Consider the following 16,362-nt stretch of genomic DNA (forward strand, 5'->3'; position numbering starts at 1 on the left):
CTATGAGGAAGTGGACAAACCCAGGAGATGGGCCCGCCCACTTGGGGGTCTGGGAGAGCTCCCCAACGTATGTGAATCTCCCTGACATTCTGGTGTGATAGGTAATGACCCGCAGGGCACAGGGTGAGACCCCCAGGCACTGTCTGCTTTTCTGGCCATAACTTTCTGAGTAAAGCGATTGTATATGCGATCACTTTTATTTCCGCATTGGCACACTGGGCATGCAAGGCTTTCCAACAGCACACGCGCAATGCAAAGATGATGTGATGAGCAACAGGATCTGCAGCCCACAGGAGAGGGATTGCATGGTCCCCCTCCAGCAGGGCTGCACGATTAAGGCTGGTGATTGGAAAGCAGCTTTCTACATAGGTACAGTTCAGGGATACCTAATTCTGTCCTGAAAGATGCAGAAAACGTCGTTTCTATATATTTTAAGGGCAGATTGATGAATAGGACCGTTATCAGATATAGACTGGCATCATCACTAGACACTTGGACTGATCATGCTGAAACACAATAATTTCTTATCTAGATTACCTCAGAACATGTTGCTGTCACGCATGGATAATGGCTGCACGGAGCTCTGCCTTGACTTGTTGGTACTTGTCATTTTCACTAGAATATCTACAGGGTGGTAAAGCTAAATGGTTATAGTGAATAAATGGTACACACACAGATCCGCATTCAGCTGATAGGTTACATAACCAGTACTGCTATACTGTGTAACATGCTATCAGCAGCACTAGTGTGCTGTAACCAGGGCCGGATCTAGGCCTTGTGGTGCCCAGGGCGAAATAATAGGGGCGTGACTTAGGTGAAGTGGCGTGGTCAGTTATGCCCCCTGTAGCTGTGACCTCAGCAGTTGTGCCCCCAGTACTGTGCCCCTTGTACTGCGCCTCCTGTACTGTGCCCCCAGTAGCGCCGATCACCCCAAAAAATAAAATACATAAAAAAATACTCACTATCCCCATTCCTGTTTCCCGACCTCTGCTGTGCTCCGTCTCCGTCTGCCGGCGCCGCTCCTCGGATCTATGGGAGAGACGTCATGACGTCTCTCCCATAGCACAGCATAGACACTAGAGGTCAATTATGACCCTAGCGTCTATGTATTGGTCCAACAATGCCGTGCAGTGCGCAATGCCACCATAGATGGTTTGTGTACCATCGATTGTTATGGGTTATTGTATCATCGATGGCAACCATCGATGGGCACCCCCACCGATGGCCATCCCTAACTCGATGTTCCCCTCACAGGACTCATCACACTGAGGCTATATCACTCCACTTCTCTACTCAGAGACAGATCACACACGACCACTGTTCTGTATCACTCCACCCCTCTGTCAAGAATACCTGTGTATAGCTATGAACTTTAGTGTCCCAACTATTTTTCTCTATCGTCCTAGTGGATGCTGGGGTTCCTGAAAGGACCATGGGGAATAGCGGCTCCGCAGGAGACAGGGCACAAAAAGTAAAGCTTTTCCGATCAGGTGGTGTGCACTGGCTCCTCCCCCTATGACCCTCCTCCAGACTCCAGTTAGATTTTTGTGCCCGGCCGAGAAGGGTGCAATCTAGGTGGCTCTCCTAAAGAGCTGCTTAGAGAAAGTTTAGCTAGGTTTTTTATGTTACAGTGATTCCTGCTGGCAACAGGATCACTGCAGCGAGGGACTGAGGGGAGAAGGAGTCAACTCACCTGCGTGCAGGATGGATTGGCTTCTTGGCTACTGGACATCAAGCTCCAGAGGGACGATCACAGGTACAGCCTGGATGGTCACCGGAGCCGCGCCGCCGGCCCCCTTGCAGATGCTGAAGACAGAAGAGGTCCAGAATCGGCGGCTGAAGACTCCTGCAGTCTTCTAAAGGTAGCGCACAGCACTGCAGCTGTGCGCCATTTTCCTCTCAGCACACTTCACACGGCAGTCACTGAGGGTGCAGGGCGCTGGGAGGGGGGCGCCCTGGGAGGCAAAATGAGTACCTATAAAGGCTAAAAATACCTCACATATAGCCCTAGAGGCTATATGGAGATATTTAACCCCTGCCTGATTTCTCAAAATAGCGGGAGACGAGCCCGCCGGAAAAGGGGCGGGGCCTATCTCCTCAGCACACGGCGCCATTTCCTCTCACAGCTCCGCTGGTCAGGACGGCTCCCAGGTCTCTCCCCTGCACTGCACTACAGAAACAGGGTAAAACAGAGAGGGGGGGCAAATTTATGGCGATATTTTTATATAACAAAGCAGCTATAGGGGAGCACTTATTATAAGGCTATCCCTGATATATATATAGCGCTTTTGGTGTGTGCTGGCAAACTCTCCCTCTGTCTCCCCAAAGGGCTAGTGGGTCCTGTCTTCATTAGGAGCATTCCCTGTGTGTCTGCTGTGTGTCGGTACGTGTGTGTCGACATGTATGAGGACGATATTGGTGTGGAGGCGGAGCAATTGCCAAATATGGGGATGTCACCTCCTAGGGGGTCGACACCAGAATGGATGCCTTTATTTATGGAACTACGGGATAGTGTCAACACGCTAAAGCAGTCGTTTGACGACATGAGACGGCCGGACAATCAATTAGTGCCTGTCCAGGCGACTCAAACACCGTCAGGGGCTGTGAAACGCCCTTTGCCTCAGTCGGTCGACACAGACCCAGACACAGGCGATGACTCCAGTGGTGACGGTGACGAATCAACCGTATTTTCCAGTAGGGCCACACGTTATATGATTTTGGCAATGAAGGAGGCGTTACATTTAGCTGATACTACAGGTACCACTAAACAGGGTATTATGTGGGGTATGAAAAAACTACCTATAGTTTTTCCTGAATCAGAAGAACTAAATGACGTGTGTAATGAAGCGTGGGTTGCCCCTGATAAAAAGCTGATAATTTCAAAGAAATTATTGGCATTATACCCTTTCCCGCCAGAGGTTAGGGAGCGCTGGGAAACACCTCCTAGGGTGGACAAGGCGCTAACACGCTTATCTAAACAAGTGGCGTTACCCTCTCCTGAGACGGCCGCACTTAAAGATCCATCAGATAGGAGGATGGAAAATATCCAAAAAAGTATATACACACATGCAGGTGTTATACTACGACCAGCTGTAGCAACTGCCTGGATGGGCAGTGCGGGGGTAGTTTGGTCAGAATCCCTGATTGAAAATATTGATACCCTGGACAGGGACAATATTCTACTGTCGTTAGAACAAATAAAGGATGCATTTCTTTATATGCGTGATGCACAGAGGGATATATGCACACTGGCATCACGGGTAAGTGCTATGTCCATTTCGGCCAGAAGAGCTTTATGGACGCGACAGTGGACAGGCGATGCGGATTCAAAACGGCATATGGAAGTTTTGCCGTATAAGGGGGAGGAGTTATTTGGAGTCGGTCTATCAGATTTGGTGGCCACGGCTACAGCCGGGAAATCCACCTTTCTACCTCAAGTCACTCCCCAACAGAAAAAGGCACCGACTTTTCAACCGCAGCCCTTTCGTTCCTTTAAAAATAAGAGAGCAAAGGGCTATTCATATTTGCCACGAGGCAAAGGTCGAGGGAAGAGACAGCAACACGCAGCTCCTTCCCAGGATCAGAAGCCCTCCCCGGCTTCTACAAAAGCCTCAGCATGACGCTGGGGCTTCTCAAGCGGACTCGGGGACGGTGGGCGGTCGTCTCAAAAATTACAGCGCGCAGTGGGCTCACTCGCAAGTAGATCCCTGGATCCTGCAGATAATATCTCAGGGATACAGGTTGGAATTAGAGACAGATCCACCTCGCCGTTTCCTGAGGTCTGCTTTACCAACGTCCCCCTCCGAAAGGGAGACGGTGTTGGAAGCCATTCACAAGCTGTACTCTCAGCAGGTGATAGTCAAGGTACCTCTTCTGCAACAAGGGAAGGGGTATTATTCCACTCTTTTTGTGGTACCGAAGCCGGATGGCTCGGTAAGGCCTATTCTAAATCTGAAGTCCTTGAACCTGTACATAAAGAAGTTCAAGTTCAAAATGGAGTCACTCAGAGCAGTGATAGCGAACCTGGAAGAGGGGAACTTTATGGTATCCTTGGACATCAAGGATGCGTATCTCCACGTTCCAATTTACCCCTCACACCAGGGGTACCTCAGGTTCGTTGTACAAAACTGTCACTATCAGTTTCAGACGCTGCCGTTCGGATTGTCCACGGCACCTCGGATCTTTACAAAGGTAATGGCCGAGATGATGATTCTTCTTCGAAGAAAAGGCGTATTAATTATCCCATACTTGGACGATCTCCTAATAAGGGCGAGGTCCAGAGAACAGCTAGAGATGGGATTAGCACTGTCTCAAGAAGTGCTAAAACAGCACGGGTGGATTCTGAATATTCCAAAATCCCAGTTAATGCCGACAACTCGTCTGCTGTTCCTAGGGATGATTCTGGACACGGTTCAGAAAAAGGTTTTTCTCCCGGAGGAAAAAGCCAAGGAGTTATCCGAGCTTGTCAGGAACCTCCTAAAACCAGGAAAGGTGTCTGTACATCAATGCACAAGAGTCCTGGGAAAAATGGTGGCTTCTTACGAAGCGATTCCATTCGGCAGATTCCACGCAAGAATTTTCCAAAGGGATCTGTTGGACAAATGGTCAGGGTCGCATCTTCAGATGCACCTACGGATAACCCTGTCTCCAAGGACAAGGGTGTCTCTTCTGTGGTGGTTGCAGAGTGCTCATCTATTGGAGGGCCGCAGATTCGGCATACAGGATTGGATCCTGGTGACCACGGACGCCAGCCTGAGAGGCTGGGGAGCAGTCACACAAGGAAGAAACTTCCAGGGAGTATGGACGAGCCTGGAAACGTCTCTTCACATAAACATTCTGGAACTAAGAGCAATATACAATGCTCTAAACCAGGCAGAACCTCTGCTTCAGGGAAAACCGGTATTGATCCAGTCGGACAACATCACGGCAGTCGCCCATGTGAACAGACAGGGCGGCACAAGAAGCAGGAGGGCAATGGCAGAAGCTGCAAGGATTCTTCGCTGGGCAGAGAATCATGTGATAGCACTGTCAGCAGTGTTCATCCCGGGAGTGGACAACTGGGAAGCAGACTTCCTCAGCAGACACGATCTTCACCCGGGAGAGTGGGGACTTCATCCAGAAGTCTTCCACATGCTGGTAACCCGTTGGGAAAGACCAATGGTGGACATGATGGCGTCTCGCCTCAACAAAAAACTGGACAGGTATTGCGCCAGGTCAAGAGATCCGCAGGCAATAGCTGTGGACGCGCTGGTAACGCCTTGGGTGTACCAGTCGGTGTATGTGTTTCCTCCTCTGCCTCTCATACCAAAAGTATTGAGAATTATACGGCAAAGAGGCGTAAGAACGATACTAGTGGTTCCGGATTGGCCAAGGAGGACTTGGTACCCGGAACTTCAAGAGATGATCACGGAAGATCCGTGGCCTCTACCTCTAAGGAGGGACTTGCTTCAGCAGGGTCCCTGTCTGTTTCAAGACTTACCGCGGCTGCGTTTGACGGCATGGCGGTTGAACGCCGGATCCTAAAGGAAAGAGGCATGCCGGAAGAAGTCATTCCTACTTTGATTAAAGCAAGGAAGGAAGTAACCGTGCAACATTATCACCGAATTTGGCGAAAATATGTTGCGTGGTGCGAAGATCGGAGTGCTCCGACGGAGGAATTTCAACTGGGTCGATTCCTACATTTCCTGCAATCAGGATTGTCAATGGGTCTCAAATTGGGATCTATTAAGGTTCAAATTTCGGCCCTGTCGATTTTCTTTCAAAAAGAATTGGCTTCAGTCCCTGAAGTCCAGACCTTTGTTAAGGGAGTGCTGCATATACAGCCTCCTGTGGTGCCTCCAGTGGCACCGTGGGATCTAAATGTGGTTTTGGACTTCCTAAAATCTCATTGGTTTGAACCACTAAAAAAGGTGGATTTGAAATATCTCACATGGAAAGTGACCATGCTTCTAGCCCTGGCTTCTGCCAGGAGAGTGTCAGAATTGGCAGCTTTATCTTACAAAAGCCCATATCTGATTTTCCATTCGGACAGGGCAGAACTGCGAACTCGTCCGCATTTTCTCCCTAAGGTGGTGTCAGCATTTCATCTGAACCAGCCTATTGTAGTGCCTGCGGCTACAAGTGACTTGGAGGACTCCAAGTTACTGGACGTTGTCAGAGCATTAAAAATATATATTGCAAGGACAGCTGGAGTCAGAAAATCTGACTCGTTGTTTATATTGTATGCACCCAACAAGATGGGTGCTCCTGCGTCTAAGCAGACGATTGCTCGTTGGATCTGTAGCACAATCCAACTTGCACATTCTGTGGCAGGCTTGCCACAGCCTAAATCTGTAAAGGCCCACTCCACAAGGAAGGTGGGCTCATCTTGGGCGGCTGCCCGAGGGGTCTCGGCATTACAACTTTGCCGAGCGGCTACGTGGTCAGGGGAGAACACGTTTGTAAAATTTTACAAATTTGATACTCTGGCTAAGGAGGACCTGGAGTTCTCTCATTCGGTGCTGCAGAGTCATCCGCACTCTCCCGCCCGTTTGGGAGCTTTGGTATAATCCCCATGGTCCTTTCAGGAACCCCAGCATCCACTAGGACGATAGAGAAAATAAGATTTTACTTACCGATAAATCTATTTCTCGGAGTCCGTAGTGGATGCTGGGCGCCCATCCCAAGTGCGGATTATCTGCATAAGTTGTACATAGTTATTGTTAACTAATTCGGGTTATTGTTAAAGGAAGCCATCTTTCAGAGGCTCCGCTGTTATCATACTGTTAACTGGGTTTAGATCACAAGTTGTACGGTGTGATTGGTGTGGCTGGTATGAGTCTTACCCGGGATTCAAAATCCTCCCTTATTGTGTACGCTCGTCCGGGCACAGTACCTAACTGGAGTCTGGAGGAGGGTCATAGGGGGAGGAGCCAGTGCACACCACCTGATCGGAAAAGCTTTACTTTTTGTGCCCTGTCTCCTGCGGAGCCGCTATTCCCCATGGTCCTTTCAGGAACCCCAGCATCCACTACGGACTCCGAGAAATAGATTTATCGGTAAGTAAAATCTTATTTTTTTAGACATGTATTTACAATATTATTTTCAGCCATGTATTTATATTATGAGCAGAAGCTTTTATGCTTCAGATTGGGGGAACAAAAACACACAGATACTCTATTCTCTACACTGGATTCAGTCTTATGAAGAGAGTGGGACAATGAAAAAGCATGGCTGAAAAGCACCATAAAACAAAAGATAGTAAAACATTGACAATAAACGATTGTGGGGTACGTGCTGAGTTAGATTACATTTGTGTGTAAATCGACAGCGCAATCTGTGCGAAAAAATGCATTTCGCTTAGCATGCTGAGCCGGTCGTATACGCTTTGCTTGGCAAGAGTAGTATGTTGGGCCAGCCGTATACGCAAGTTTGGCGAGGGTAGTATGCTGAGCCAGCCGTATACGCAAGCTTGGCGAGGGTAGTATGCTGAGCCTCCCGTATACACAAGCTTGGTGAGGGTAGTATGCTGAGCCTCCCGTATACACAAGCTTGGTGAGGGTAGTATGATGAGCCAGCCGTATACGCAAGCTTGGCGAGGGTAGTATGCTGAGCCTCCCGTATACACAAGCTTGGCGAGGGTAGTATGCTGAGCCTCCCGTATACACAAGCTTGGTGAGGGTAGTATGCCGAGCCTGCCGTATACACAAGCTTGGCGAGGGTAGTATGCTGAGCCAGCCGTATACGCTAGCTTGGCGAGGGTAGTATGCTGAGCCTCCCGTATACACAAGCTTGGCGAGGGTAGTATGCTGAGCCTCCCGTATACACAAGCTTGGTGAGGGTAGTATGCCGAGCCTGCTGTATACAGAAGCTTGGTGAGGGTAGTATGCTGAGGCGGCCGTATACACAAGCTTGGTGAGGGTAGTACGCTGAGCCGGCCGTATACACAATGCTTGGCAAGGGTAGTATGCTCAGCCGGCCGTATACACAATGCTTGGCAAGGGTAGTATGCTGAGCCGGTCGTATACACAATGCTTGGTGAGAGTAGTACACTGAGCTGGCTGTATACACAAGCTTGGCGAGGGTAGTATGCTGGGCCGGCCGTATACACAATTGTTGGCAAGGGTAGTATCTGCTGAGCCGGCCGTATACACAAGCTTGGTGAGGGTAGTATGCTGAGCCGGTCGTATACACAAGCTTGGCGAGAGTAGTATGCTGGGCCGGCCGTATACACAATTGTTGGCAAGGGTAGTATGCTGAGCCGGCCGTATACACAAGCTTGGCGAGGGTAGTATGCTGGGCCGGTCATATACACAAGCTTGGCAAGGGTAGTGTACTCCTGCTTAATTATAGGGGCGAACTGTCTAGAACAGAAGGTGTGGCTTCACAGTAATAGTAGTAAGTGCCATGTAAAAAGAAAACAGACCAAAACGCAAAGGCAACCCTAAACTTTGTATTTTTTTCAAATCAATACGCACCTCAGCAGCACCAACATGACTACAGTACAGTAACAATGGGAGGGATTCAGACTTATTCAGTCAGTTAGGAGGGGGTGACGACTGTGTTCATCATGATCATCATCATTATTTTGTATATTGCCCCATAAGTCAAGCACCATCAACAGGGGCATATGTGGGATGCATTTTGCATGAACGTGCCCTACCGGGGAAGCAGCAGCACGGATGATGTAGTGGTCAGCAATACTGCCTCACAGCACATGAACTTTTGAGTTCATCTCCATTCAAGGCGCTGTTTGAATTTTGTATCTTCTCCCCTGTGTGTGTTTACTTCAGTTTACTCTCACTATCTAAATACCCACTAATAAATTAAATTAATTTAATAGAGGGTCATGTGGGATGCTGGGGAAGTATAGTGCAGCTTTTGGTGTGAATAAGACATTGGGTTAAATTTACTAAGATGGGAGTTCTGTTTAAGATGGGATGTTGCTTATAGCAACCAATCAGATTCTACTTCTCATTTATCTGGACTCTGATTGGTTGCTATGGGCAACATCCCATCTTACATAGAACTCTCATCTTAGTAAATTTACCACAATGTTCCTGCTGTTTGTAGGTATTCATATAAGTCTGCATTTTTATTTTAGATGTAAAGAATTTCTTAAAATGTGATTGAATAGATGTAACACTGTTTAATATAATAAATAAACTATTGTAACTGTGGGGGCATAGCTCTAGTTGGGGAACACTGGGGCCCATAAAGAAAGGAGAGGCTCCATGGTGCCCTGGCATTCAGCTTTCACAGCAGCAGTGAGGGGGCGGAGTGATACAGCTCAGGGTGATTTGTCCTGTCAGAAAAAGAGGGAAAAGAGGACGTGGTGAGCTCATGTCAGTGACAGCAGACAGGGAGTCTCCGGCCTGTCTCACAACACACTCGGTGGTGAGAACGAGGGACATACTTGCCTACTTTTGAAAAATTGTTTCAGGGAGATTGTAGGAATTAGCAGAACGCGCCGCACAGAATGCACCAATGAGGGGGCGTGTCATGTTCCACCCAAAGGGCGTCTCTAGTTCCACCTTTACATACAAACACACTGATGATATAATGGGGGATATTCAATTGTTTGAAAAGTGAGTTGGGTGTCTTTTTCCCCCTATCAAATAGAAAGGAAAAAACAGACACCCAACCCACTTTTCTCTGACGTCCTAAGTGGATGCTGGGGACTCCGTCAGGACCATGGGGATTAGCGGCTCCGCAGGAGACAGGGCACAAAAGTAAAAGCTTTAGGATCAGGTGGTGTGCACTGGCTCCTCCCCCTATGACCCTCCTCCAAGCCTCAGTTAGATTTTTGTGCCCGGCCGAGAAGGGTGCAATCTAGGTGGCTCTCCTAAAGAGCTGCTTAGAGTAAAAGTTTGTTAGGTTTTTTATTTTCAGTGAGTCCTGCTGGCAACAGGCTCACTGCTACGAGGGACTTAGGGGAGAGAAGTGAACTCACCTGCGTGCAGGATGGATTGGCTTCTTAGGCTACTGGACACCATTAGCTCCAGAGGGAGTCGGAACACAGGTCTCACCCTGGGGTTCGTCCCGGAGCCGCGCCGCCGACCCCCCTTGCAGATGCCGAAAAGTGAAGGTCCAGAAACGGCGGCAGAAGACTCTTCAGTCTTCATAAGGTAGCGCACAGCACTGCAGCTGTGCGCCATTGTTGTCAGCACACTTCATAGCAGCGGTCACTGAGGGTGCAGGGCGCTGGGGGGGGGCGCCCTGGGCAGCAATGATAGTACCTTATTCTGGCTAAAAATACATCACATATAGCCCCTGGGGGCTATATGGATGTATTTAACCCCTGCCAGGTCTCAGAAAAACGGGAGAAGAAGCCCGCCGAAAAGGGGGCGGGGCCTATTCTCCTCAGCACACAGCGCCATTTTCCCTCACAGAAATGCTGGTGGGAAGGCTCCCAGGCTCTCCCCTGCACTGCACTACAGAAACAGGGTTAAAACAGAGAGGGGGGGGCACTTATTTGGCGATATGTATATATATATTAAAATGCTATAAGGGAAAAACACTTATATAAAGGTTGTCCCTGTATAATTATAGCGTTTTTGGTGTGTGCTGGCAAACTCTCCCTCTGTCTCCCCAAAGGGCTAGTGGGGTCCTGTCCTCTATCAGAGCATTCCCTGTGTGTGTGCTGTGTGTCGGTACGTGTGTGTCGACATGTATGAGGACGATGTTGGTGAGGAGGCGGAGCAATTGCCTGAAATGGTGATGTCACTCTCTAGGGAGTCGACACCGGAATGGATGGCTTATTTAAGGAATTACGTGATAATGTCAACACGCTGCAAGGTCGGTTGACGACATGAGACGGCCGGCAAACAAATTAGTACCTGTCCAGGCGTCTCAAACACCGTCAGGGGCTGTAAAACGCTCATTTACCTCAGTCGGTCGACACAGACACAGACACTGACTCCAGTGTCGACGGTGAAGAAACAAACGTATTTTCCTTTAGGGCCACACGTTACATGTTAAGGGCAATGAAGGAGGTGTTACATATTTCTGATACTACAAATACCACAAGAAGGGTATTATGTGGGGTGTGAAAAAACTACCTGTAGTTTTTCCTGAATCAGATAAATTAAATGAAGTGTGTGATGATGCGTGGGTTTCCCCCGATAGAAAATTATTGGCGGTATACCCTTTCCCGCCAGAAGTTAGGGCGCGTTGGGAAACACCCTTTAGGGTGGATAAGGCGCTCACACGCTTATCAAAACAAGTGGCGGTACCGTCTCCAGATAGGGCCGCCCTCAAGGAGCCAGCTGAGAGGCTGAAAAATATCCTAAAAAGGTATATACACACATACTGGTGTTATACTGCGACCAGCGATCGCCTCAGCCTGGATGTGCAGCGCTGGGGTGGCTTGGTCGGATTCCCTGACTGAAAATATTGATACCCTTGACAGGGACAGTATTTTATTGACTATAGAGCATTTAAAGGATGCATTTCTATATATGCGAGATGCACAGAGGGATATTTGCACTCTGGCATCAAGAGTAAGTGCGATGTCCATATCTGCCAGAAGATGTTTATGGACACGACAGTGGTCAGGTGATGCAGATTCCAAACGGCACATGGAAGTATTGCCGTATAAAGGGGAGGAGTTATTTGGGGTCGGTCCATCGGACCTGGTGGCCTCGGCAACAGCTGGAAAATCCACCTTTTTTACCCCAAATCACATCTCAGCAGAAAAAGACACCGTCTTTTCAGCCTCAGTCCTTTCGTCCCCATAAGGGCAAGCGGGCAAAAGGCCAGTCATATCTGCCCAGGGATAGAGGAAAGGGAAGAAGACTGCAGCAGGCAGCCCATTCCCAGGAACAGAAGCCCTCCACAGCTTCTGCCAAGTCCTCAGCATGACGCTGGGGCCGTACAAGCGGACTCAAGTGCGGTGGGGGGTCGTCTCAAGAGTTTCAGCGCGTAGTGGGCTCACTCGCAAGTGGACCCCTGGATCCTACAAGTAGTATCCCAGGGGTACAGACTGGAGATTCGAGACGTCTCCCCCTCGCAGGCTCCTGATGTCTGCTTTACCAACGTCTTCCTCCGACAGGGAGGCAGTATTGGAAACAATTCACAAGCTGTATTCCCAGCAGGTGATAATCAAAGTACCCCTCCTACAACAAGGAAAGGGGTATTATTCCACACTATATTGTGGTACTGAAGCCAGACGGCTCGGTGAGACCTATTCTAAATGGGAAATCTTTGAACACTTACATACAAAGGTTCAAATCAAGATGGAGTCACTCAGAGCAGTGATAGCGAACCAGGAAGAAGGGGACTATATGGTGTCCCTGGACATCAAGGATGCTTACCTCCATGTCCCAAATTGCCCTTCTCACCAAGGGTACCTCAGGTTCGTGGTACGGAACTGTCACTATCAGTTTCAGACGCTGCCGTTTGGATTGTCCACGGCACCCCGGGTCTTTACCAAAGTAATGGCCGAAATGATGATTCTTCTTCAAAGAAAAGGCGTCTTAATTATCCCTTACTTGGACGATCTCCTGATAAGGGCAAGGTCCAGAGAACAGTTGGAAGTCGGCGTAGCACTATCTCAAGTAGTTCTACGACAGCACGGGTGGATTCTAAATATCCAAAATCGCAGCCGTTTCCGACGACACGTCTGCTGTTCCTAGGGATGGTTCTGGACACAGTCCAGAAAAAGGTGTTTCTCCCGGAGGAGAAAGCCAGGGAGTTATCCGAGCTAGTCAGGAACCTCCTAAAACCAGGAAAAGTGTCAGTGCATCATTGCACAAGAGTCCTGGGAAAAATGTTGGCTTATTACGAAGCGATTCCATTCGACAGATTCCACGCAAGAACTTTTCAGTGGGATCTGCTGGACAAATGGTCCGGATCGCATTTTCAGATGCATCATCGGATAACCCTATCTCCAAGGACAAGGGTGTCTCTCCTGTGGTGGTTACAGAGTGCTCATCTTCTAGAGGGCCGCAGATTCGGCATTCAGGATTGGATGCTGGTGACCACGGAGGCCAGCCTGAGAGGCTGGGGAGCAGTCACACAGGGAAAAAATTTCCAGGGAGTGTGATCAAGTCTGGAGATTTTTCTCCACATAAATATACTGGAGCTAAGGGCAATTTACAATGCTCTAAGCTTAGCAAGACCTCTGCTTCAAGGTCAGCCGGTATTGATCCAGTGGGACAACATCACGGCAGTCGCCCACGTAAACAGACAGGGCGGCACAAGAAGCAGGAGGGCAATGGCAAAAACTGCAAGGATTTTTCGCTGGGCGGAAAATCATGTGATAGCACTGTCAGCAGTGTTCATTCCGGGAGTGGACAACTGGGAAGCAGACTTCCTCAGCAGGCACAATCTCCACCCGGGAGAGTGGGGACTTCATCGGGAAGTCTTCCACATGATTGTGAACCGTTGGAAAAGACAAAGGTGGACATGATGGCGTCCCGCCTGAACAAAAAACTGGACAAGTATTGCGCCAGGTCAAAAGACCCTCAGGCAATAGCTGTGGACGTTCTGGTAACACCGTGGGTGTACCAGTCAGTGTATGTCTTCCCTCCTCTGCTTCTCATACCCAAGGTATTGAGAATTATAAGACGTAGAGGAGTAAGAACTATACTCGTGGCTCCGGATTGGCCAAGAAGGACTTGGTACCCGGAACTTCAAGAGATGCTCACAGAGGACTCATGGCCTCTGCCGCTAAGAAGGGACTTGCTTCAGCAAGTACCATGTCTGTTCCAAGACTTACCGCGGCTGCGTTTGACGGCATGGCGGTTGAACGCCGGATCCTAAGGGAAAAAGGCATTCCGGAAGAGGTCATTCCTACCCTGGGCAAAGCCAGGAAGGAGGTGACCGCACAACATTATCACCACATGTGGCGAAAATATGTTGCGTGGTGTGAGGCCAGGAAGGCCCCATGAAGAAATTTCAACTCGGTCGTTTCCTGCATTTCCTGCAAACAGGAGTGTCTATGGGCCTCAAATTGGGGTCCATTAAGGTTCAAATTTCGGCCCTGTCGATTTTCTTCCAGAAAGAATTGGCTTCAGTTCCTGAAGTCCAGAAGTTTGTCAAGGGAGTACTGCATATACAACCCCCTTTTGTGCCTCCAGTGGCACTGTGGGATCTCAACGTAGTTCTGGGATTCCTAAAATCACATTGGTTTAAACCGCTCAAATCTGTGGATTTGAAATATCTCACAGGGAAAGTGACCATGCTGTTGGCCCTGGCCTCGGCCAGGCGAGTGTCAGAATTGGCGGCGTTTGTCTCAAAAAAGCCCATATCTGATTGTCCATTCGGACAGGGCAGAGCTGCGGACTCATCCCCAGTTTCTCCCTAAGGTGGTGTCAGTGTTTCACCCGAACCAGCTTATTGTGGTACCTGCGGCTACTAGGGACTTGGAGGACTCCAAGTTGCTAGATGTTGTCAGGGCCCTGAAAATATAGTTTCCAGGACGGCTGGAGTCAGGAAAACTGACTTGCTGTTATCCTGTATGCACCCAACAAACTGGGTGCTCTTGCTTCTAAGCAGACGATTGCTAGTTGGATGTGTAGTACAATTCAGCTTGCACATTCTGTGGCAGGCCTGCCACAGCCAACATATGTAAATGCCCATTCCACAAGGAAGGTGGGCTCATCTTGGGCGGCTGCCCGAGGGGTCTCGGCTTTACAACTTTGCCGAGCTGATACTTGGTCAGGGGCACACCCTGACTGAGGAGGACCTGGAGTTCTCTCATTCGGTGCTGCAGAGTCATACGCACTCTCCCGCCCGTTTGGGAGCTTTGGTATAATCCCCATGGTCCTGACGGAGTCCCCAGCATCCACTTAGGACGTCAGAGAAAATAAGAATTTACTTACCGATAATTCTATTTCTCGTAGTCCGTAGTGGATGCTGGGCGCCCATCCCAAGTGCGGATTGTCTGCAATACTTGTACATAGTTATTGTTACAAAAATCGGGTTATTATTGTTGTGAGCCATCTTTTCAGATGCTCCGCTGTTATCATGCTGTTAACTGGGTTCAGATCACAGGTTGTACAGTGTGATTGGTGTGGCTGGTATGAGTCTTACCCGGGATTCAAAATCCTTCCTTATTGTGTACGCTCGTCCGGGCACAGTATCCTAACTGAGGCTTGGAGGAGGGTCATAGGGGGAGGAGCCAGTGCACACCACCTGATCCTAAAGCTTTTACTTTTGTGCCCTGTCTCCTGCGGAGCCGCTAATCCCCATGGTCCTGACGGAGTCCCCAGCATCCACTACGGACTACGAGAAATAGAATTATCGGTAAGTAAATTCTTATTTTCAAACATTTGAAATCCCCCCCTATATGTCCAGTGCAATAAGGCTGTCACAAAACTTTGAATAGCAGGATATTCAACACTGCTTTCACATACAGGTATATTCGTCGTATTGTCTGTTATAAGGCTGCAGAAGAGATAAACTCCTAAGTATCTGAGTATTTTAACTGCATGGTGCTATTTATATAAAGCGGAAGGTATCAATCCCGCATTCACATATCAGTGCCCTAATTGTGCTGGTCGTACAACAAGTGTGTGGTATGACAAGATTCATCTTAGAGAAGATTCAATTGATCTGCAGATATATCTATGGACGGATCGAGAAGTGTGTTCAGCATACACACTGTTCGATCCGTCGGGGACTCACGTCATGAACTGGGCGGGCGTGTACACACGCCCGCCCAGTTCACCTGTCAATCACCGCCGGCCGCCACACCGCCCCGTACACACACAGCGACGCGCCAATATATCGGTAGATATATTGGCCGTCGGCTGTGCTGCGGGGCCGACGCGATACGTCTGTGAACAACGGAGTTCACAGACGTATCGGCCGTACACACTGGCCGACGGTCCCGCGATATATCGGCCGTTCAGAAGAACGGCCGATATATCGACCAGTGTGTACGGGCCTTAAGATTCCTATACTGCTTCCCAGAAGCGTAACGGGTCAATTGCGCCAAGGGCAAATAAAATAATTTTGCCCCTTGAAAAGATGTCTTGTGTTCTGGTCCCCCTTGTATTTTCTGTATAACACCCATTTATTCCTCATAGTGACCCCTTTGTCAGCATAGAGACCCCCCCCCCCTGCCAGCATATTCCCCACAACGACCCCCTTGTCAGCATATTCCCCATAGTGACCCCCTTGTCAGCATATTCCCCATAATGACCCCCTTGTCAGCATATTCCCCATAGTGACCCCCTTGTCAGCATATTCCCCATAATGACCCCCTTGTCAGCATATTCCCCATAGTGACCCCCTTGTCAGCATATTCCCCATAATGACCCCCTTGTCAGCATATTCCCCATAGTGACCCCCTTGTCAGCATATTCCTCATAATGACCCCCTTGTCAGCATATTCCCCATAGTGACCCCCTTGTCAGCATATTCCTCATAGTGACC

At 49.1% G+C, this 16,362-nt stretch overlaps 1 protein-coding gene across 3 annotated transcripts in view; it reads left to right on the forward strand.

Annotated features, from left to right (window-relative positions):
• The window catches only part of COPA (COPI coat complex subunit alpha), a 237,460-nt gene that overhangs the window by 646 nt on the left and 220,452 nt on the right, over positions 1–16,362 (forward strand). For 2 of the 3 annotated variants that reach the window (XM_063946941.1, XM_063946942.1), the window contains exon 1: positions 9,294–9,375. The exons of the other annotated variant lie outside the window; for it this stretch is intronic. In XM_063946941.1, the coding sequence (XP_063803011.1) occupies positions 9,322–9,375 (54 nt within the window). In that variant the 5' untranslated portion in view covers positions 9,294–9,321. Of the gene's footprint in view, positions 1–9,293; positions 9,376–16,362 lie in introns of those variants that run through there. 3 annotated transcript variants of the gene reach the window in all.

This window comes from Pseudophryne corroboree, chromosome 12 (genome assembly GCF_028390025.1).
Source record: "Pseudophryne corroboree isolate aPseCor3 chromosome 12, aPseCor3.hap2, whole genome shotgun sequence".
Classification (NCBI taxonomy): domain Eukaryota; kingdom Metazoa; phylum Chordata; class Amphibia; order Anura; family Myobatrachidae; genus Pseudophryne; species Pseudophryne corroboree.